Below are 24,093 nucleotides of genomic sequence, written 5' to 3'. Positions count from 1 at the left end.
TTAGGGCTTTAAAGGGCAACACCAACACTGAATTGTGCTCAGAAACTTACTGGGAGCCAGTGTAGATCTCTCAGGACTGGTGTTATGTGGTCCCGGCGGCCACTCCTAGTCACCAGTCTAGCTGCCGCATTCTGGATTAGTTGCAGTTTCCGGGTCACCTTCAAAGGTAGCCCCACGCAGAGCGCATTGCAGTAATCCAAGCGGGAGATGATCCAATGGTAAAATACTTCCCCTCCTTTTCTTCCACAAGAAATAGCCCCCAAGACTAGAAAAATCCAAGACATCTAATTGCCCAAACACCTAGAAATTTTGTGTTGGCTTCCAGGAATATTTTGGTTTCCAAACTTTTCTACCAGACATCTAAAAGGAGCCCAGATGAAATACCTCAATCTCCTATCTTTTTAGAAAATGGACAGATTCACATATGTAAAGTTCAGTGATGTTAACATGTGACAGTAAAGTTATCTTGCTGTAAACTTCCATCAGAAGGAAAATGAATGTTAATGACTCCAATTAATCCTCTAATAAGCTTCATACACACACACACACAATAAAATGGTGTTGAGTATATCATTTGTGTTGAAGGGTTTAAATCTTTTTACTGGCATTTATAGACAAGGTCAGACTTCAGAACAAACAAACATCCATTATACATCATGTAACAGCCATCCATAAAATAAATTTAATGGATGTTAGAATGTCAACCATTAAAATGATGATTACTTGCATAAGCCCCTGGTATCTAAAATACAGTGGCCATGTATTCATGTTGTTGAGCTTTTTTTTGGCCAAACTTGTTGAGAGTTTTGTTTTGCGAAATAAAAAAAAGAAGTTTTAGAGATCCCTCCGCCCAAAATCACCACTTCTGATATGGTTTGCCATATGTCCAGATTTTTCCAGACATTGAAGAATGGGCAAGTTTCCTTTATTTAAAGAATTATTGTAAACAACTAAATGCATTAGCAGGATTAATATAAAACCAAGCAGTTAAAAGGTGATTTTGGGGGAAAAGTAGATAGAATGATAATAGAAAAATGTCAAGGGGGGTGCAGTTTAATAAAACGATTTCTCTATGTAACCAGAGGAGGAGTGGAGGGAAGTCAAAATGAAGGATACAATTATAAGGGAAGATTAAAGGTAAAGACAAAGATTATTATTGTTAAATTGAAAACTGAAAAAAATACATACTTAAGAGGTATCTGTACAACGTTCAAGCATCTACATTTAAAAAGTAGGAAGCCAATGTTTCATTTTCCCTATATATTGCTTAGCTTGATCTTACAGGAGCTGCGAATTCGAAACAAGATTGCTAAATCTACAGCACACTTAATTTACCTTTACTTACAGAACTAATATTTGGACCAGCCGGAAAGACAGCAGTGTTTATCACTTCATGAAGCCTGAAAGCCAATATTTGTTTCAGTGTTCATGGCAATGCTTTCCTCACTGCTGTACCACTGATATTCTAATGTGTCTATGGCACACTGTACACCAGATAGGCAAGCACAAGCTTGCATCTATCACTATGGCAGAAAATTTGATTATAAGAATGTGCACAACACGGAGAGAACAGATTGGCCTCTATTAGCCTGTGCAAATCGAAAGTGATTCTATCAGCTTCTGCCTCAATTCCTCATCCTTAAAAAAAAGTTGTCACTGGGTTACATATAAGTAATCAGTAGCAGTTCCAGTACTAGTAAAACGTTTTTAAAACTACTGTGAAGAGATGCAACTTGAATTCAAGATCTCTGTTAAAAAAATGTGGCTAGTCTACAAAGGAAAGTTGCATATTACTGGAAGGAGAAAGTGATCAAAGCAACTTATCTATAAGACAACAGGATAAGAACATAACTCAAATCTCATGAATTTGAAAGCAGCAGTAAAGACATCCCACACTAAAACATCCCTAACTAATCAGAACCCTAGGAATAATTAGGATAACAAGCAAATTAGAGTTACAGGTAGGTAGCCGTGTTGGTCTGAGTCGAAGCAAAATAAAAAAAATTCCTTCAGTAGCACCTTAAAGACCAACTAAGTTTTTATTTTGGTATGAGCTTTCGTGTGCATGCACACTGTATCTGTATCGGAAGAAGTGTGCATACACACGAAAGCTCATACCAAAATAAAAACTTAGTTGGTCTTTAAGGTGCTACTGAAGGAAGCAAATTAGAGTTAAATGGGTTTGTAAAGTCTTTTAACTAACGTACACTTACAATAATTATACCCAGACAAATGTTGCTTGCTACAGTATGTTGGCACAAATATTTACAGGTCAAGTTCATAACATTCAAGAGTGTGATGGACCTCTTTCTGCAAGTAACCAGTATGGCTGTTGTTCAGATGATCTCAGTTTATTAAATCTGGATATACATGAGCATTTGTCCACACAAGAATCCCCACACAACCCCCTTCGTCTGTTGGTGCACACTGCTCAAAATACCATGTCTCACATCTCCCACGTCACGCAGGATGTTATTGCATGCAAACCTGGGTTCATGGTTTGTTTTTCTCCATACAAACCGCAAGCAGAAAAAAAAACCAAAAAAAAAAAAACAGTTTATTTGGAGAGAAACAAGTCATAGGCCCAGGTTTGTACATAATGACAAACCAGAACCTCCCTAGTCTGGTTCCTCCCCGATGCAGCAGGAACAGGAAAGGGGCAAAGTGCAAACTTTTGAGCAGTGTGCACTAGCATGCTGCTCATTCACACGAAATCACAGGTATGGTTCAATATGCCAGGTTAAATGGGCCATTATTTATAAAGTCATCTCTTAAACCCATCACCTTGCACAGACGATATCCATGCAGGATACCTCTCTTCAATATAAAGGTAAAAGGTAAAGGACGCCGGATCATAGCTGCCAAGTTATCCCTTATTTTAAGGGATTTCCCTTATGCTGAATAGGCTTTCTCGCGAGAAAAGGGAAAACTTGGCAGCTATGCGCCGGATGGTTAAGTCCAGTAAAATTTGACTATGAGTTTGTCCACAGACAGTTTTCTGGGTCATGTGGCCAGTGTGACTAAACCGCTACTGGAGCAGCAAGACACCGTGACAGTGCGCGGAAATGCCATTTACCTTCCCACCGCAGCAGTACCTATTTATCTACTCGCACTGGCGTGCTTTTGGGTTGGCAGGAGCTGGGACACAGCAATGGGAGCTCACGTGTTGCTGCTCCTTGTTGCAAAGATAATGGGCACCATCTCGGTCGGGGGGGGGGCGGGTATCTCTCAGCATCCACAAAATTTCCACTGTGGGTGCCCAGCCAGGCAACCCAACGTGCCGTGTGTGTGACGTCACATGGTGCAACATAAGCACCAGCTCCACAGGACATATCCATGGTCACAGCGGGCTCCAACGGAGGCCCCGGCCCAGTCTCTGTGGCAGTGCCAGAGAGCTAGTAGATGTCATAGCACATTGCGCACACATGATGGGGCGAGTGAGATCAATCTGAAGCCCATGTCAGCGCCTCTGTGAAAGATGATCACTAGGAACTTGACCCTTAAATTTTTTACCTCAGAAACAACGTTGAACAAAACAAGAATGTAGTCAACTCCGCTCGCATTGTTGGAGAAATATACAAAATTGGTTTTTGTTTTATCCACCCATGTAACAGATGCCTATAGGTTTCTATTCACACCTGTAGTCTCCATCCAGGCAAATAAGAGGTCCAAGGGCACATTCTACTCATGAGAAGTACTCCAGGAGGGCAAGGGGCAGGATCAGCAAGAGTTGTGTCCTGTAGAGAGTCACAAGGGCCAGACAGAGGGGACTGGAGGGTCACATTCAGACCCCAGGGTTCAGGTTCCCCACCCCTGTTATATGTAATGGAATGCAGAATTCACCAGTTATTTATTCACAAATCTACACTAATAAATTTGCATCATTTGTACTAAAAGGATTGTGGTTACTCGTTCATTCATTATCCCTACACATTAAAATCCCCAAACAACAAAATATCTGGTCTTTGTATGCTTTCTCAATATACAATAGTACTTGCTCAAAACCTTCTTGACTTGGTGATTTATTGATTTAAGGGAAATCAATAAATCCTTGAAGTATTTTTCCCTAACAGTTTATTTATGCCCATTATTTGTTAATTTTTTAAGTCTTTTGTGTACAGTACATCTGAATATCTGCAGAAATGAGAACAGTCTCTCCCACAACTACACTTGCATACTTTAAAAGCTGAGAGAGGCAGTATCCTAAAACCTCACAGATGGGCAGTATAAATATTTATAAGCCAAGTTTCTGGTAAGCAAAATAAGTCAAATGGTTTCACATAGGAAATAAATTCAAGATCGATAGCCTCTTCTTCTTATTTGCTCATCCTGCTATACTCCAAGAGGAAATCACCAAGTACTCAGATTGATCTAGGAAGTCTGCAATGTCTTAAAAAATACACTTCTACTGTTCTTCTGACCTGTACAATTACACTTATAATCTGGTTACAGGTAGGTAGCCGTGTTGGTCTGAGTCGAAATAAAATAAAAAAATTCCTTCAGTAGCACCTTAAAGACCAACTAAGTTTTATTTTGGTATGAGCTTTCGTGTGCATGCACACTTCATCAGATACACTGAAACAGAAGTAACCAGACCCTTATGTATATTCAGAGGGTGGGGGTGATGGGAATGGGTGATGGGCTGATAGAAGTGGTAAACCTGTTGATGACTGTTAACAACTGTTAATGACTGCAATTGGTCTTGCGGGGGGGGGGGAGCAAGGGCTGAGGTGCTAAGGAAAGCTTGATCATGTATAATGAGGTAAGAATCCTATGTCTCTGTTCATTCCAGGAGGCTCCATGGTTTTAAGCTTGTTAATGAGTTGCAATTCAGCAACTTCTCTTTCCAGTCTGTTTCTTAATTTTTTCTGTAATAAAACAGCTGCTTTGAGATCTTGTATAGAATGTCCTGGGAGATTGAAGTGTTCTCCTACTGGTTTCTCTGTCTTGTGATTCCTGATGTCAGATTTATGTCCATTTATCCTTTGGCGTAGGGTTTGGCCTGTTTGTTCAATATAATCTGATCTTTGTTACAATTTTGAAGGGGGCTAATCTAATTCATATGATTCCAAATATCAATAGACTGAGTATTCGTCTCTCTTACCAACAGAAGGAAACTTCAATAATAGTTTGGAATTATTTCCTTTTAACTGAGACTGACAAAGGGCAGGGGCAACTTTCTGCAGATGCCTCTAAGCAGGTTTGCCAGATCCGTTTATTAACATACCATATTTTTTCATGTATAACAACTCCCACCCCGTATAACACAACCCCTATTTTTGGGGACTCAAATTTATGAAAATGGGGGAAGATGACCTCCGTGTATAAGACGACCCCCATTTTTGAACATTATTTTAGAGTAAAAAAAACTAGTCTTATACACAGAAAAGTATGGTATTTTCTGAATATTTAATTTCCCAAGGAAAGTTACCAGTTTTATGGGGGGGGGACGAGACCAAGGGATCTCTAACGAAGTTTATTTGACCAATTCCTTATATAAATTAAAAACAGTTTGTACATCTTTGAGGGCACATTCCATGGGATTAGAATTGGTAGGATTACCAGAGTTTGCCAATTGTTCTTCTGTTCAAATTAACCCCTGCTTGTTTTGACACCCTAACGAAGACAAACCATGGTTCATTATAACTATTGTTTGTTGAAATAGTTTCATAAAACTATGGTGTTCTTTGCACATCACACTAAGCCAAACTTTGGCCTAGTGCTAATACGCAGGCCCTAGGAGATGAGCTTGCAGCCATTTTCCTCCTCCCCAGTCCTTTTTGTTCCTGCTATGCTGCTATCATTATTAGTCTGGAGACATGGCTCCTTAAACCAAGGTTGCATTTGCCAAAACAGAATGCTTAGTTGCCATTTTGGGGCAAGAGGGCCCTGAAGTCCTATTTTTCAATTGATTATCAGTTAAACATCTGACGTTTTCAGATGATAACATTGAGCTAGGTTAAGAATGTTGAGAACTTAAAAAAGAAAAGTTACTTTATCCAGGGATAGTTCACATATATATCGACCTATTCTCACCTCTTTTTCTTAATGGTGACAGTTCAGGGAAAGGAGGTGCCCCAGCGAGCTGGTCTTTCGGCAAAGCTGATGGAATGAGCCCTGCTTCTCATCTCTCCCTACTGAGACAGTCTGTGGAATGGCTACAAGCGCCATTTTGTTCAGAGCCGTTACCTGGATCAATATTTAAATAACTGAGTGTTCGGTATACTGCTTTTCTCTTAGCTGTATTTGTTAATATACACCTATATACACCATCACAACACTATGAAATTTCTGTCTCGAGGCACCAAAACAAAAAGGATCTCTTGCTTGGGAAACAGCCAATACCAGGGAATTCTATATCGGTGCTCCCTAGTCAGAAGAGTGCTTTGAATGGAGCTAAGCAAAATAAGCAAAGCAACCCGTGACTCAGCTGTTGACACCCACCAAACATGGACCAGTTTACACATTATGGTGGCCATAATGCAAAAGTTTTTTTTTTAATTATTCAAAATTCTATAGAACTTTATATCAAGCACTCCAATCAATATTGAGCTATTTTTCATTAATTATAGCAAGCATAACCAAAACCTAATCAATACATTAATAGTAGTGTGTTAATATTAATACCCTGATATTGGTTCATGAAGTTAAGTTTGATTTACAATTATTTTTTACGAAGAGGTAGTTGTGTAGGGTACATAATGAGAAATGATAATGGTCTGGTACCATTCTTTTGAGATCACAGCCTGGAACCTGCTGCAGGCTCTCTCCTCCAGTCCTGAATATGAATCTGTCCTACAATATCAACAGGAAGTATTTAATAAGCAACCAGCCTTTTCCCATCAACAGTAGTCTAGTAAAGATGCATCAAAGTCATCAGGGGGGAAAAACTTGATAGTCATTGTTCGTGAAGCTACAGAGCTAGCAACTTAGTACACTCACAATACCTTTCTACATACGCACCCCCGCCCCCACACAGAAAGAATGAGAATGAATCAGAGGAGGCTGGAATTTTTCTTCAGTGCCAAAAAAACCTTGAAAAAAAGATGTATTGGTTTTTTTTGTTTTTGCATTCAGAATAAGCTGCTATAGTCAGAGCAAAGCTTTTCCTTTATGATAAACAGGAACACAATGCCCCAACAGGCATCATTCATTTCAGCTTGCCAATTCAACAGCTCATTTGCTGATACCGTAGTATTTACATATGCATAGAAGCAGTCATCCCACAGATCTATAATTTCATTCCCAGCAGCAATTCCTAGCTGTCTATTTCAAAAAACAAAATTTTAACCCTGAAAGTCATTATTGCGGCTATATCAACTTTCCTGCTCATAAGAGGTGCAAGTTTTTCATACAAAAATATACTAATTTAAATACAAAGCCAAAATAGTTAAACCGTCATCCATGTCCATTAGGAACGAGTAGTGGGTATGGGTGTGTGTATAAACATTCTTTGCCATTGTCTTCATGCATCTTATAAAGTAAGACAACTGCTTCATGAAAATTCATACCATAATGACATTCTCAGTCTTCATGATGCCACAGGACTTTTGTTTCTCCTTTCACTGGCTAAACCTGGCTTTTATTCTGGAATTATTTTTTGTAGTTATCCTGTTGCATGCCGGTTGACAGCCTTATTACATTCAAGGTAAACAAACAAACCAAACCAAACAATATATTGCTTTAAGCCCCTCTCCTATAAGCTCACTTTGATTAAGACAAGAGCTAGACTTATTGTGTGGCAAGAGAAAGGTGGATTTCATAGATCTACCCTGAAGCAATCCAAGTCTTATTTTAGAATTTTATTCCCATGTTCAATTTGCATCTCAATTCTCCCTGCTCGACAATACTCATTTAAAAAAACAAAAAACAACAACTGTGCTTAGATTTTTTTTAAAAAAAAATATTGACATAAACACCTTTAAAGTTGGTTTAAATAGTTAAGGTGTGGCAGCCTTAATTATTTTGCAAATAGAAGTCCACTGTAAATAAGAATTATTAACTGCAATAAAGGGAAGTTCAAGAGGCAAGCACAAACAACACTGAAGCCTCAGTTTGAGCTGAATAAAAAGTACATAATTATATTGGAAAACATTCAGCTCTGGGCTCTCTGCCATACAGGAAGAGTGTTTAATTACCAACACTGGCATAGCAATATCAATAGAAGACTGAATATTCAAAAACTGCAAGCAATTTCTTAATGCCCTTGATTCTTTCCATTCCAAGGAAGAGACAAGGATCCCCATTTATCTTTTTAACTCACTCATGTGCCTCAAGTGCACAATCTGGGACTACTGGCTACTATTTTGAAACTTGCATTATAAATGGAGAACAGTTCCACTTCCCAGTAACTCAGTTAAAATACATTTATTCAAGATGATAGTCTTTATACCAGGCTTCCTCAACCTCGGCCCTTCAGATGTTTTTGGCCTACAACTCCCATGATCCCTAGCTAGCAGGACCAGTGGTCAGGGATGATTGGAATTGCAGTCTCAAAACATCTGGAGGGCCAAGGTTGAGGAAGCCTGCTCTATACCAAGGACAGGTTTTAACACTAATCTTTAAAAAATCGTATTCAATAATAGCCAGTATCTACCAGTACTTTCAATTACCGAAACACTTTTCAAAGCAATTACACTGCTCCTGGTGAACCCAATAGGCTCCTCTCAACAGGTTAATAAGAAGCAATTGTTTTATATCTTAGGCTGCAATCTAATCCAGGGAATAAGTGGTATTGAATTCAATGGGACTTGTTTCTGAATAGACATGTGGATTATGCACACCTACGTGGGAAGAGCCCTACTGAGTGAATGGAGTGATTTACTTCCAAGATAACATTAATAGGATCAGGCTGAACATGACCAACAGCACGAGCCTAACTATGTCTACTCTGAAGTCAGTCCTATTGGATTCAATGGGACTTGCTCCCAGATAAGTGAAGCTAGGATCGTAGCCAAAGTGGGGTACATTTGAGTGTCAAAAATCAATAGTCTGCAATATTTTGCACATCAAGGAAAAGTATCCAGCAAGGATGTGACATTTAGGAATTAAATACCAATCTAGTCTGCACCTTCAAGTTCCTTACTAACGAGTGGTAATGATGGTGCTCCGATATCAACAAGAGGCAGTGGTGGTGCTTGCTTTTACTGTGAAATCTGTTCTGTTATACAACACAGGTCAGCAGGTCCAGATATTCCTAGCTGATGATTTTTCCCCTATCATTGAAAGACTGCTTTCTCTACCAACCACACTTGTGTCAACCCACTGCTAAATTTCCATCTGTTACTTCCCCAGTACAAGGAGGTGAAGGCCTTGTGTCTTCTAGAGTAGGGCGGGCCTTAGGGGGCATATGAGGGAAAAGCAATGTTACATGCTCGCTGGCTGGTATAAAAGTATGCTCCCATTTCAGAAGGGGCTGAATGTCACGGTGTGGCAGGGGGCGCTAGGACTGGCAGGACGAGGAGAACCTAGAGCAGGCATCCCCAAACTGCGGCCCTCCAGATGTTTTGGCCTACAACTCCCACGATCCCTAGATAACAGGACCAGTGGTCAGGGATGATGGGGATTGTAGTCCAAAACATCTGGAGGGCTGAAGTTTGGGGGTGCCTGACCTAGAGGCTACTGGGGGTCCTCAGGATTGAAAGCACATGACTCACCACCACCTGAAGCCAATTAAAAGTCAGGCCAGCACCTGGAACCAATGAAGCCAAGAACCAGGTGGTGGGTCTCTGCCCAGCAACTAAGGGCTCTGTGGGTCTGCCACAACTTTCTAGGGCACATGCTCACAAGATGCTAGGAGGGGGAGAATGCACATTGAAGGCATTGGCAGTGGAGGGAAGTGAAGAGAGCATTACCTGAACAGTGAGTCACGCCGGGGAGCTGCAGTGATGCCAGACAGCGGGAGGAGGCCAAGGTCAGAGGCACTTTTGGAGAACCATTACTGCCAGCACCTAGGAACCATCAGGTCAGGATGGTGAGGGGGGACCTGCTGTTGTCCTAGGCCTGATTATTATTAACTAGTGCCATTCAGCCCGTTTAATAAACGGGTGCTAGAACATTCGGCCTTTTTCGGTGGCAACAGCGTGTGGGGGGCTTTTATTCCTTGTCTAATTGATTGTTCCTCCCCCCCCTTTGATCCTTAATTTATCCCTAATTTTCTCCCCCCCCCCCCGTTCCCAAACCCCAAGCCAAAGTCCCCCCCTTTTTTACCTTCACAGCCCGGGCTCGGCTGGGGGGTGCGGGGGTATTTCTTCCTTTACCCCCTCCGAAGATTGTGTTTGGAGTGCGGATCCCTCCCCACCCTGTTTTCGCGCGCTTTTTGCGCCTGCCGTTTGGTTCCTAATTTTTCCCCGTCAATAGCGCTGCTGCTGCCAGGGCCCAGTGGCCAAATTCTGGCTCCTGGACGGCCCGGGCGGCTGCTCCGGGGTGTACGGCCAGTTTTTCGGGGGGTGTGGGTGGCTCCCGCTACTTTTGTTGGCCTCTGCGGCTGTTTTTCAGTCGCCTGCTGCGTCCGGGAGGGAGCTTTGCCGTCCGGGGGGGCTTGCGCCTGCCCCGGCACTTTCTGAGGGTCCCGTGGTTGGCGCTGAACATTCGGTGGCCTCCCCGCGCCTTTACTGGCTGTTCCGGCCCAGCGGGGGTCTCCCGGTTGCTTGCGCTGTTTGGGCCTCAATTTCGGGCCTGTTAGTGAGGAGAAGCCGGGGCCTCGATTTTTTGGTCATCCCGGCTTCCTCCTCAGGCCCTTGGGCACGTTGAGAGAGGGGCTGTCCTGCTTAGGGGCCTTGCTGCCTGCTCCTGCCTTCCACCTGGTGGCCTCTGTTTTAACTGCTTAGTGAGCCAGTGCAGGGCAGAGGGGTGGGGGGCGGGGTGAGGAGTGTGTGTGTGTGTGTGTGTGTGTGTGTGTGTGTGTGCAGTCTTTGCGTCCAATCCCTGTGTCCCTGGGGCACATGCTCAGTAGCGCGGAAAACGGGACACAGGGAATCTGGATGCAGAGACACTTGCATATTATTATATAGGATATCACCATTATTGTTTATTTAATTTATTGGTTGCTTTTTCTCACCAAGGCAACGCAATGCAACTTACATCCTGATACACATGGAAGGCAACTATCCTGCTCCCAGATCTTTCATCTGATCCAGCAATTGAGGAAAAGAGGTTGAAGCTATGCTCTATTGCCTCCAGTCATGCTTCTAGCATGTGACCCTGACCATTCACCCACCAATCCATTCGGTCCTTCAGGGCAAAACAGTTGCCCATCTATGTTCTATACAAATAATAATATGGCGCAAGGATTTAGTGAAACCTGGGAAAACTGGACTTGCAATAACTAGACATACAAAGAAATTGTACCAAGGGAAGGGGAAGACACGAAGTGATTCCAATACATTATTGTGAGACACAGGTAAGAAAAGGTAGTGCTGATCATCACCATTCCTGCATTAAGCAGTGTCATAAAAGGCATGTTCAGGCATGTCATTATAACACAAATAAGAATAGTTGGTGTAGCATGTAGACCATTGAAGATACTAAGATGATTACTGAACTTTTCACCCTGAACACTACCAGATGTTGTAAAGTTTTACTGCAGATTAGGAATCTTGAGAGTCATACATTTAAGCCACTTCAAAGCTCTTTAGAGGAAGGGTTTGGTATAATAGTAACTAATAAATATCGCAATCTTCCATAATGCCTTTTTACAATCAACTGCATGTCCATCATATGGAAGTTTCTTTTCTACTGCACATTCCTCAAACGTTCTTATGGCCATGTCATATTCAACTAGGTCAAAAGCCTTGCAGATAATAAATACATTAACTGCATTCCTGCCTTCCAGAATGCATTAGCATGAAAGAAAACCATATTGCTCTGTCATGATTACCCCTTATACATAACTACTGGTGACTGAAAATCAATTGTCAACTAATCTGTAAGCACCTAGGAGGTTCTATTATGTGTTCCACCATCTTCTTACAGGGAAGATCTGACTAGCAGGTTTGTTTCAGAATGACAAGGAAATAAGGCTTTTTCACTCAAGTTTTCATGTGTAATAGGAAGATATTCTAAACTTCAGGATCCTTGCATGATTGTCAAGTCCTGCTGACACCACCTCACATTGTGCTTGGATTTACTGGCATGCTCTAGCACAGGCATAGGCAACCTTGGCTCTCCCAATGTTTTGGAACTACAACTCCCATGATCCCTAGCTAACAGGGCCAGTGGTCAGGGATCATGGGAGTTGTAGTTCCAAAACATCAAGAGCCAAGGTTGCCTATGCCTGCTCTAGTGTCATCCTGACATGCTTTATCATCCTCATCAATATTTCCAAAAGCCCTGGCAGCTTTCCTCCGTTGTAAAAGCAGGACACAAAGTAAGAATCCTTTAGACTTCTCCAAATAAATTCTGCCAAACTATTCTAAACATTCTTTTTGATTTTATAAAGTATTTCTAAATCTCTCCTTGTGGTTTATAGCACCTCATAGGAATTTCAACATGCTTTACACTGAAACTCTAATGCAAACTCACTTCTTTTGTGAATGGTGTGACTCTCAGCTGCAGGCAGAGGTAGTCTGTAAGGATCATGAAACCAAGTTCTACGTGACATTGTTAAAACTCACTGCAGCTTTGTCAAATCATATATCATGATATAGAAATTACTAAGGATGATATACAATGAAAAGCAGAAAGGAGGGACTTGAGGAAGTCAACAATGTTAGGATACATGAATGATAAATATGGTTGTTGTTTTTCTTTTTCTATTTTGTACTTTTGTGTTTTATATGTTTGTTTTTTCTCAGTTTTATAAAACCAATAAATATATTTGGGGGGGGGGACTCACTGCAGCTCTGATACATTAATAACTAGATAACCTCTGGTATATTAACTGCAGCAATGCTGAACGATATTTAATTTTGGGGGGAGGGGTACATGAAAACACAAACACAGAGCACTGTCATAGGATGGGGAACCTTCTTCAGCCAAAGGGCCACATTCCCGGCTCAGCAACCTTTGGGGGGCACCATACGGCATTGTAGGAAGGGCTAGAGGACTGTAATACAACTGCTCAGTAGACTACAGTCCAGTCATGCAGAAACCAGCTTTTTCTGCATAGAGAAGCACCCCATTCATCACTCCAGCCATGCAAGCAAGAGGCATGATCACAGTTCAAGGAAACAGTCCTGGCATACAAAAGCATTCTCAGGGGAGTGTGGAGCAGGACTGGAAAGGGGTGTGGTTTGGGGAGGGGCAGAGCCTGGGCAGAGCCCTGAGGACCTGATACAAAGGCCTGGAGGGCCACATCCAGCCCCTAGGCCGAAGGTGCTTCACGCCTGTTCTGTGCCAAAGACTGAGAAACTAGATGACAACAATACTCTTGTTCCGATAGCAAATCACATCACTTGAACGATGACTTCTGGCTCAAAAAGCTTTAATATCCGTTATGGAAATGAGGCTCCCATAAGCTAATCGTACTCATCAAGGCTTTGCAGATATACATAAAAGGTATAAAAGTTTACTTTTCAGTGCAGAAAGGAGACATTGATTCCTTCCTCTTATATGTAGATGTATGTCAATAATGCGAGATGAGCGCGCAACCCCAGAGTCGGTCACGACTGGACCTAATGGTCAGGGGTCCCTTTACCTTTTTATGTCTGCAAATAAGTCTGCAGGTTCCTATCCTGACTTGGTTCTTAGGGATGTATATTATTTTATTCCTATACCATGTTCATATGCTGCTTTTCCTCCAAGTAGTTCAAGGTAGCATATCATGGGTCTCCTGCTTCATCATATCTTCACAGTAGCCCATCAGATAGGCCTTTCAGCCTAACCTAGGTCCTAGCCCAACAATAACCACTATACTATGACTATGTTTGAGCTGGTTCAATGTGGAGTCGTTCATTCTCAGAAAGAGACGTTTCATTCAGAAGAATGGAGCGGAACCTTGAGAGAGTTCATATTACAACAGCAATACTAGATTTCATTGTCCCTGGACTCCACTATCCTTCCCCCCACCCCAGTTTTTATTTTTTTGACTAGGCATTGTCAAGTACCACTCACGCATCATATGAAATCATTTGTATAGGAATTTACAGTATGCAAAGTACTTTCCAATTATCTTTCATGACAACACTTCAGTTGGCCTGAGCCTCACCCAAGGTCATCAAACAAACTTGAAAGCTTTTTGGGGGTCTTAACCTGAATCTCCTGTGTCAATGCCCAACACAGTCTGCTGCTACTACTACCGTACAAAATATTTTCCAGTGAAATTTATTACGGTGGGACAAGGGTGAATAAAAATAAATGATTTTTGTTTTAAAAGATTTTTTTAAAAAATTGATTTTTAAAAAAATTTAAATCGGATTTTTAAAATAAAATGCTTTTGGAGGAATTCCCCCCCCTAAATATAGTTTTCCATTTAATTTACATTATAGTCCAAAGGCCAGGGGTCCCCAAACTACGGCCCGGGGGCCGGATGCAGCCCAATTGGCCTCCCAATCCGGCCCGCGACGACCCCCGCCGCTCGCCGCCCGCTCTTACGGCGCGCAGCGCTCTTCCAGGTTGGAAAAAAGCGCCAAAAATCCTTTGTGCGCATGCGTATGGGCCTCTCCCGACCCAGAAGAGGTCATTTCTGGTGCACTTCCGGGTCGGGGGAGGCCCATACGCATGCGCACAAACAATTTCCGGCGCTTTTTCCAACCTGGAAGCGCGCCGCCGCGCCAGTAAGCACCCGTGCGCGCACTCCCCTGCCCGCCCGCCGCGCGATCGGCGCGGTGGGAACGGGCCCAAAGCCCGGTAAGTCTGGGGACCCCTGCCAAAGGCTATTCATCAGGAAATAAGGATTTGTTTTAAGTTTTTCATGTGTGCTAAAACTCAGTCTAAGTTTTTTTTAAAAAAACAAACAAACCCATTTAACCACATCAGTTAACAAACATGGATACATATGCTATAATGTTATTGTTTTAGTTAAATAATTTGTTTAAAATTGTTATTAAGGAAATGATTATTTTTCTCCTTCCAATAAAGTACAGCAGAAAAGTTGTCCAAATATAAACAGTTAACTTATTTAACCTCATCATAATTTCATAATTATCTGTCTATGTATTTCTAATAGTATAACCAAATCAGTAATTTTTGATATAACTGTAAAAACTAATCTGAAAATTTATTATTCCAAAATTGAAACGTTCCTCTGGTTGTAAATATTAAGATTATACCAGCAAGAATGAGTCTTTCTGTAAAAAATGTATGATTTAAATCAAGTCTTACTGACTAGTGATTTAAATCAAGATTTAAATCGACTTGATTTAAATCAAATCCACCCTGCAATGGGACAAAGCGAAATGTTGCTCAGCCTGAAAAAAAAGCAACCATTATATCTCGAAGTGGCAGCAAGACACCCCAGAGTGCTTAATATTTAATATCTGGGCTTGGGAAACTCAATCCCACCCATATACGAAGCCCACAGATTTCTTTTTAAAAAAAACACCCAATACCTGTTCTTTTACAGAAGCTAGAATAGTGGTGGCAGTAGCCTCTGTCTCCATGCCCGGACTTGTAGAAGATTCCTGGGTGGTCTGTTGCAGTCCTTCTTCCAAAGATGTCTGCTCAGGAGCTGGCATATTGTCTGGGGGAAAAAATCAGTTTGACATTGGATGGTTACCTGTTCAATTCATTCATCGCCGCTTCTGCACTAAAGCATTACATATGCCTAAAATTTCTGGGAGATACTTCTCACCTCAAGCATACGCTTCTCCCCTAAAGTAATATCAAAGAGCTAGGGAGAGCTGCTTACAGGAAAGATGTGGTCTTGAAAATAATGTTCTACCCTTAAGTATACCTCTTCTTTAAAGACAAACAGGAAAGTTACATACATAACAAAACATTTTAGAAAATGCAGCTGTAAAAATGGCCAAATAACCAGTAACATGGTAATAATTGTTAAAATGATTTCCCCATTAAAATCTGTATCTCAGCTATGTCAGAAATACTTCTCTGCCATCTACTTTTAGAGTGGCTGATATAGTACTTACCTGAGACTATGAATCCATTCTGCTAACCCAGTGCATATCAACTACTTGTGATGTTTTTAATGACACCAGGAGTACAGTATCTGTTTCGTATGGACATACCCAGGCAGTCTGCCAGCTATGTTTTGGGATTATCATGTGTAGACATCATAGAGCAGGGGGCTGGAGTAGATGACCCTCGGGTCCCTTTCAACTCTACAATTGTATGATTCTATGAACCACACAAAAAAGGAAAGTAGACAGGAGATGAGGGATCACTGTAAGAAGATCCCTACTTGCTTTACTTTTCAAGCAAGTTTTTTTTACAAGGTTTTTTTTTATTAAAAAACCCCTCACACACAAATAGAATCTGATATTTTCATTGCACCATTCTATCTGTCTGACATTAACCCGGAAGTATCTGTAAAGGTGGCTGAGCTGTTATCAATAGTATCTCTTAAGAGTGGTGAATGGCACTATTTAGCGGGAAGAAATTCCAATGAAAATCCTCGTTATTACATATTCTTAGATGGCTGTTTATTTGTATATACCTTAAAATTTTATATATGGATGTTTTATGATGGTCTTGAATTACGGTGCTGGAGGAGACTCTTGAGAGTCCCATGGACTGCAAGAAGATCAAACCTATCCGTTCTTAAGGAAATCAGCCCCAAGTGCTCACTGGAAGGACAGATCGTGAAGCTGAGGCTCCAATACTTTGGCCACCTCATGAGAAGAGAAGAATCCTTGGAAAAGACCCTGATGTTGGGAAAGATTGAGGGCACAAGGAGAAGGGGACGACAGAGGACGAGATGGTTGGACAGTGTTCTCGAAGCTACCAACATGTGTCTGACCAAACTGTGGGAGGCAGTGGAAGACAGGAGTGCCTGGCATGCTCTGGTCCATGGGGTCACGAAGAGTCGGACACAACTAAACAACAACAATTTGTAACGCCTGATAAAGGTTTGGCAAAGAAAGGAAGTAGAATGGGGGAACCTTCCTTCCAAATAAGAACCACATTTCACATTTTGCGCATTTGATCACCATGTGATCAAATATGTTGCAGATACGTTTTGCAACACATTAGTCTTGTAAGTACAGTAGTGTTAGAAACTGGGATAGGAATGCTAGGAGCCATGTGGCTCCTGGGACCTAGTTTGTGGGTGCCAAAACAAAATGTCAAGGCACTTTGTTTTTTGCTGCTGCCCTGCTACCAGACCAGCAACACACACACACACATTCTTTTTGCTACGGGGTGAAGCAGGCAATCCACAGGGGAGCACGACTGGGTGCCAAGCGTGGCACCTGGACATCTCCATCCAGTCAAAAAAGGCCGGTTGCCAAGTCGCAAAATGTGACTGGGCGCCTGGCTAATTTCAAACGCTGTTCACAAATGCAATTAACCCCTACATCTAAACCATATGCACCTCTTTTACATGTCAATAGTCCAAAAAGAAATCACAACACACTATTTACAAAAAAAGCAACAAATCCCTTCACTGCCCATAAGAGTTTGTTTCCACAGACTACCAGGCAAGTGGTGACTTGTAAGCCTGTAAGAGCATTTGGATTACTTCTGAATACCATATTTTATCATATGCCCCAAGGTATGTATTTTCCAAGCTCCCAGTCTTCATCTGTTTAGTATGCCTTTTTATGGAAGGCATTCAACAAGTCAATTAACATTTGCTACCTTTCTTCATACTTTCCCCAGTAAGGTTACGCAGCTTGCGCAAAGTAGTGACATGACCAGCATAAGGTACACAATGTATGTTTGAATCATTTCTGCTATATAAACCTATTAGTTTAAATGTAGTTCTTAATGATCCGTAAATTTTGTTTGTCTTTTGACGAGTATAAAGTACTGAATGAATATTTTCAGGAACAAAAGGACAGTATTATGAGAATGCCTTGAATAACAGCAGCTAACTTTAAGAACCAAATGCAGGAACGGCTAATTTAATTCTGCACTTTTCAACAATAAATTTTATTTGCCATTTTAAGGACTACATGTATGCATCTTTTGATGCTAAGCCTGTTGGAAGCGTTGGTGCTTTGCTGTTCAGACCCTTTGCAGAAAACTGATTCAAAGCTTTTGACATAATCATTCCCAGTTTGGGACACAATAGATTTTCCACACTTGGAATACCAAAATTAAAACCACAGGCTTAGCCAAAAACATGCATATCCATGAAAAAGTGTTCCCTTCCATAACCAGAATAACTTTACGCATCCTTGAGCTGACACCTCCCAGCCATTCTGAAAATCCGGAGCTCCAACAGATGTGCCAATCCCAGAGTGGTTTTAATGCATTATTTTTATGTCTAAATGTAACCAGTGAGAGAAGATAGTGCTATATTTTATTTAAGCGGTTAGCCACAAAAAAGCATGCTAAGTGCCCTCTACTCTACTACTTTGAATGCAGTGTGCTGTTTTTTCCCCTACTTTAATTTTGCTGAGCCAGAGCAGCCGTTGAAAATTACGTTCAACTTCAAGCAAGGCAAAAAATGGGACTGCACTCTACAGGAAGGGGAGAAACCCAAATCTGGGGAAAGGATGCCATTTTCTGCCTCTTCCAGCGGGTGGACCTATACAATACCCACCTGGTAGTGTGAAGCTTCCCAACCCAAGCCAGAAGACCACTTCCTTTGTCTGTGGATTAATTATTTGAGAGCACTAATCATTCTTAATAATAAGGAACAGCATATCAAAAGTTCTTTGGCCTGCACAGCAGTATCCGGGAAAGCTACTGCTTCTAGTAGCCTCCTCTAGCCTAGTACTTCCACAGGCATATTTCTAATGAGAGGAAGCTAGCTATGTCCCTGAAAAAAAATAAACCTGGAAAGAAGACCCTTTGCTGAGAACTTCTTTCCAAACAAGGTGGTGGTGTTATTGTTGTCCCAACCACAGCAAGTACTAACTTGATTTGATGTCGATCAAGACTTTCAGGCAATATATGAACAACCTTCTTCTTTGTCACAAGTGTCTTGGTAACAATCTTTCACCAGACAGCTACAACAAGCTGTGACACAACAAGATGACCATGATATCATCTCAGTCGTTATAGATTCTTTAGAAAGCATTGCTTTGGGCTCACATTTTCAGATACCCATTTGAAAACTGTCTTAATTCAGCTTACTGCTTAATTTGAAATGCTATCCTTAGTCTATGCACTTTAAGTCATTTAAAAAATGGATATTCAGAAAGGAAATGGCCTCATTATGCCTTATACAGTACAGAAGTAGTGTGTTGTTGTTTAGTCGTTTAGTCGTGTCCGACTCTTCGTGACCCCATGGACCAGAGCACGCCAGGCACTCCTGTCTTCCACTGCCTCCCACAGTTTGGTCAGACTCATGTTTGTAGCTTCAAGAACACTGTCCAGCCATCTCGTCCTCTGTCGTCCCCTTCTCCTTGCGCCCTCCATCTTTCCCAACATCAGGGTCTTTTCCAGGGAGTCTTCTCTTCTCATGAGGTGGCCAAAGTATTGGAGCCTCAGCTCAGGATCTGTCCTTCCAGTGAGCACTCAGGGCTGATTTCCTTAAGAAGGGACAGTTTTGATCTTCTTGCAGTCCATGGGACTCTCAAGAGCAGGCGTCCCCAAACTTCGGCCCTCCAGATGTTTTGGACTACAATTCCCATCTTCCCCGACCACTGGTCTTGTTAGCTAGGGGTCATGGGAGTTGTAGGCCAAAACATCTGGAGGGCCACAGTTTGGGGATGCCTGCTCAAGAGTCTCCTTCAGCACCATAATTCAAAAGCATCAATTCTTCGGCGATCAGCCTTCTTGATGGTCCAGCTCTCACTTCCATACATCACTACTGGGAAAACCATAGCTTTAACTATACGGACCTTTGTCGGCAAGAAGTAGAGTAGGGGAGACTAATCCTCCAATGCAGAATAACTGCAATTGATTTCTACTTTCATAGGCCACATGAGCGCTAAATGTTGCAGCAGAATACAAACCTGTGACTCAATAGGCTTGACTAAGGGAAGCATCTGCTTTACTTTTCCGTTTTTAATTGTGTTTCATCCACTCATATCCTCAATAAGGAAATGCAAATGATTTATCTGGCTGCATTTCAGTCCTGTCTTCTGCTGTTGGAGAACCTACTCCACATGCAAACCTTCCTCTGAATTTGGAAGGGATCTACTTCTGCCATGCAGATCAGATGGCAGACGTTAAAACAGCTTTCAATGATGTCATAAATGTGATTGCTTTTTGCCTCTCTCAAATATTTATCTCAAAATCTTAATTTGTCTTACTGCTTCTGCCATTTTAAAAGTGTTCTCACTTGCATTTGAAGCATGGCCACTGAGCCAAGTGGTTGGGTGGAGGTGTTCTGGGAAGCAGTTCAATGGGGCTTACTCCCTAATAAGCGTGCATAAGACTGCAACATAAAGCTAGCAGCTGGAAAATGTGCTAGATGTTGTGAGCTGTGTTTTGTTTAAAACATCAGTCAGCAAAGCATGAGACTGTTAACCTCAGGGTTGTGGGTTCAAGTCCCATGAAGGGCAAAAGGCTACTGCATCACTGAGGGTTGGACTAGATCATGGGTAGGCAAACTAAGTCTAGGGGGCTGGATCCGGCCCAATCTCCTTCTAAATCCGGCCCATGGATGGTCTGGGAATCAGCGTGTTTTTACATGAGTAGAATGTGTGTTTTTATTTAAAATGGATCTCTGGGTTATTTGTGGGGCATTCCCCCCCAAAAAATATAGTCCACCCCCCCACAAGGTCTGAGGGACAGTGGACCAGCCCCCTGCTGAAAACATTTGCTGACCCCTGGACTAGATGACCCCTGTGGTCCCTTCCAACTCTACATTTCTGTTATTCTGTTATAAGTTCAATAAATAATAATAATATTCTATCATAGCTTAAAACTGTTCACAGAAGATCACTGTTTTAAACTGAACCATTTTTTAAAATAGCAACATACATTAATTATACTCTCTTGTACAAAGAGAGTACAAAGTGGCTAAATTACTATTACTACCAGTATTAAGCAAGTTTCTGTCTATTGGCAAGCTCTCAAGAGCATGTCTTCTAGTTAAGATGTAGGCCAAAATGTACAGCCTACATGAAATGTCTTTCCGTCCCCATAGCATTACTATTTTTTTTAAGTGCCCCTATCGACTAATCAGAAAGGTGACTTTCAGCTTAGCACATTCACATTCTGCAATGCATGAATAGTTAGAAAAGAAAAAAGAGAGCACTTTCTGGCAAGGGGTGATGTAAGGCCCTGCATGCCCTAAAGGCTCACTGAGGCTTGTTTTAGTAAGAAAATTTCACCTTCATTTGTTCCATATAACATTGGTAGTTGAGTTGACATGTGATAATTATAGCCTGCTTGTTCTGATTATTGTACTTTCTCTAATTCATTGCTGAAGTGATTTATAGTGCTAGTAAATTGTGAAAAAAATAAATGTATCTATTGCAATGTTGTTTTTAAAAATAAAGATAGTGCATCGCTACAAACCATAAATTACACAAGTGCAAAACCTCTGGATCAGGATTTTCGTGATACATATTAAAAATGACAATTTTCTTTTTTGAAAGGAAGTGATTTTAGATAACAAGCTCAGCCCAAATACTAAACTGAAGGAACAGCCTTTTGCAGCTGGAATGCACATAGAATATTTTTGACTCATGCTCAGGTGGATGCAATTTACTGCTTAATACTGCATGCTCTAAATAGAAGCTAAGTAACAGATAAAATTATGCAGTGACAAACATCCATTCACCTGTGGCTCTAAGTAAATGTCGCTGTTCCACTGTATAATGGATTTTGGTCTGACGAGTAAACGAGTGGCAAGAAAGCACATTACAGGGTAGGAGAACAAGTACACAAGAAGGGATTAAAAGACACTTTTAAAAGAGCATACCTTAAGCAATTATTAGCATACTGAGTAACTACATTAACGAAAGCTGAGAAAGAACATCTGCTCCTCCTAAGGTACACACATCTGCAGCAGGAACCACATGAACATGCTAGGAAAAAGGCACATGGGAACTTGTGACTCAAGTACTACTGCTCTTGCATTAGCAAGCTTTGTATGTTTCTGCAGTCCATTTTGGGGGCCTAATTCGGCCCGTCAGTCGGTTAAATTCGGCTCCTGCAGCAGTTTATTTGCTGGGGTAAAATCCTTTAAAAACCTCAACAACTTCAATCCTTAAAAAAGGTTAAGCACTTTGGTCGGCCCTCATGACCCTTCACTTCATCAAATCTGGCCCTCTTTGAAAAAAGTTTGGACACCACTGCTAGTTTATGGGTAGGCAAACTAAGGCCCGGGGGCCGGATCCAGCCCAATCGCCTTCTAAATCTGGCCTGCGGACAGTTCGGGAATCAGCATGTATTTACATGAGTAGAATGTGTGCTTTTATTTTATTTATGGGGCATAGGAATTTGTTCATTCCCTCCCCTCCAAAAAAATATATAGTCCGGCCCCCCACAAGGTCTAAGGGACAGTGGACCGGCCCCCTGCTGAAAGTTTGCTGACCCCTGTCATAGATTAATGACTAGGGGGGAAAATAGGTGCTGAGGACCCATTTTACATGAGCAGTGAAAGTAATGATGCTACGATGAAGAATATCAGGATTGTGCTTTGTAGGATCAAATACTATGCTATAAGGTAAAATTTTTCTTTTTTATGAAGTCATATTTCCCCTTTCTTAATAATAATAATAATAATAATAATAATAATAATAATAATACCCTGCCCATCTGACTGGGTGGCTTCCAACAAATATAAAAGCATAATAAAACATCAAACATTTAAAACATAAAAAATACAGGGCTGCCTTCAGGTGTCTTCTAAAACTTGTATAGTTATTTATCTCCTTGACATGTGATTGGAAGGCACTCCACAGGCTGGGCGCCACTACCAAGAAGGCCCTCTTGTCTTTCTTGAACTGCTATACAGCACCTCATATAGAAACCTAACTGAGCACCCCTGTCCTGATAATCCAAAATCCACATGCTGCCTCACCACATGCATACAGCTTCAATTGATTACTGAACTCTTCAGCGTCCCTTTCAAACCCTGTCACTTCTGCCTCTTCCTACGCCGCCACCTCCACCTTGAAATTAGGCTTTCACTGTGATGTACACTCTGAGAAACGTGGGGAAATAACATGAAAATTTATTCATGCCTTCCTATGGCCCCAACTTCTAGCAGTGGGTACTTAAGTTTGAGAAAGGCAGGGAGGGAAGAGAAAAAAGGAAAGGAAGCTGGACAGCAAGTTCTATGGTAATATTCCCATTAGAAATCAGAAAGAGAAGAGAGTATTGAAGATAGTATGATGAAACTATTTCTGTACTTCCATGTAATAAGAGAATGTAGGTTGGGCACTTCTACTGCCTTAGTCACAATAAGGCTAGACTATACAGCTGCTTTCATATGATCAGTGATTTCCTGTCTTCTTGTGTAGGTGGTAGCAATTTTATCAGTGTAGGCACAAAAGACTGTTCATAAATTATAGAAGTTACTATCTCCCTTCCTTTCACGTCTTCCCCTCTGAGCTGTAATGTACTTTTTTTAAAAAAAGGTACAGCTTTCCCCACCCCTTTATAATATTAAAATATTGTTTAAAATATTAGCTCTCTTGTTCTCATAAGAAGAACTATATTTCCTGGAACATACGTTCCACTTGCTTTATGTGAATTGCAAATAAGTTTAGGGAAGGCATGCTCAGGGAGAGGAAAATGTACGGTACTTCCTCCAGGAAATGTACAGAACACAGTGAGTGTGTGTTTTTGTGTGTAAAAACTACGGTATCCTTTTCCGTAGCTTATCCTTAGCTAGGCACTGGCAGGCACTACTAGCATCCTCTGCAAAAAGTCTAGCACAAAGGCAAAAAAGAGGAGTGGTTGCCCCAACACCCTTTTCTAAGTGTAAGGCCTGCAACAGTGGTAGCACAAATCACCCCCCTCCCCAAAGTTCTCTGCACATGCTATAGGACTTGGTATTCAATTGCTCTAGCCTATGACTCTAGCTGGCCTCAATAGGATTATATGATACCACCATGACCCAGTTTTTAATTATGTTACGTCAAACCCAGTTTTGTTTGAGAATTTGAAATTATTATTCATTTA

General features: G+C 41.4%; 1 protein-coding gene across 13 annotated transcripts in view; it reads right to left on the bottom strand.

Moving 5' to 3' along the window:
* Nucleotides 1-24,093, bottom strand: part of PKP4 (plakophilin 4) — a 105,017-nt gene that overhangs the window by 64,285 nt on the left and 16,639 nt on the right. For 12 of the 13 annotated variants that reach the window (XM_035132012.2, XM_035131959.2, XM_035131912.2 and 9 more), the window contains exon 2: nucleotides 15,489-15,619. In XM_035132012.2, the coding sequence (XP_034987903.1) occupies nucleotides 15,489-15,614 (126 nt within the window). In that variant the 5' untranslated portion in view covers nucleotides 15,615-15,619. Of the gene's footprint in view, nucleotides 1-15,488; nucleotides 15,621-24,093 lie in introns of those variants that run through there. The other variant, XM_060280029.1, reaches the window with a different exon arrangement.

Source organism: Zootoca vivipara, chromosome 1 (genome assembly GCF_963506605.1).
Source record: "Zootoca vivipara chromosome 1, rZooViv1.1, whole genome shotgun sequence".
NCBI lineage: Eukaryota > Metazoa > Chordata > Lepidosauria > Squamata > Lacertidae > Zootoca > Zootoca vivipara.
This window is presented reverse-complemented; position numbering and strand designations above follow the sequence as displayed.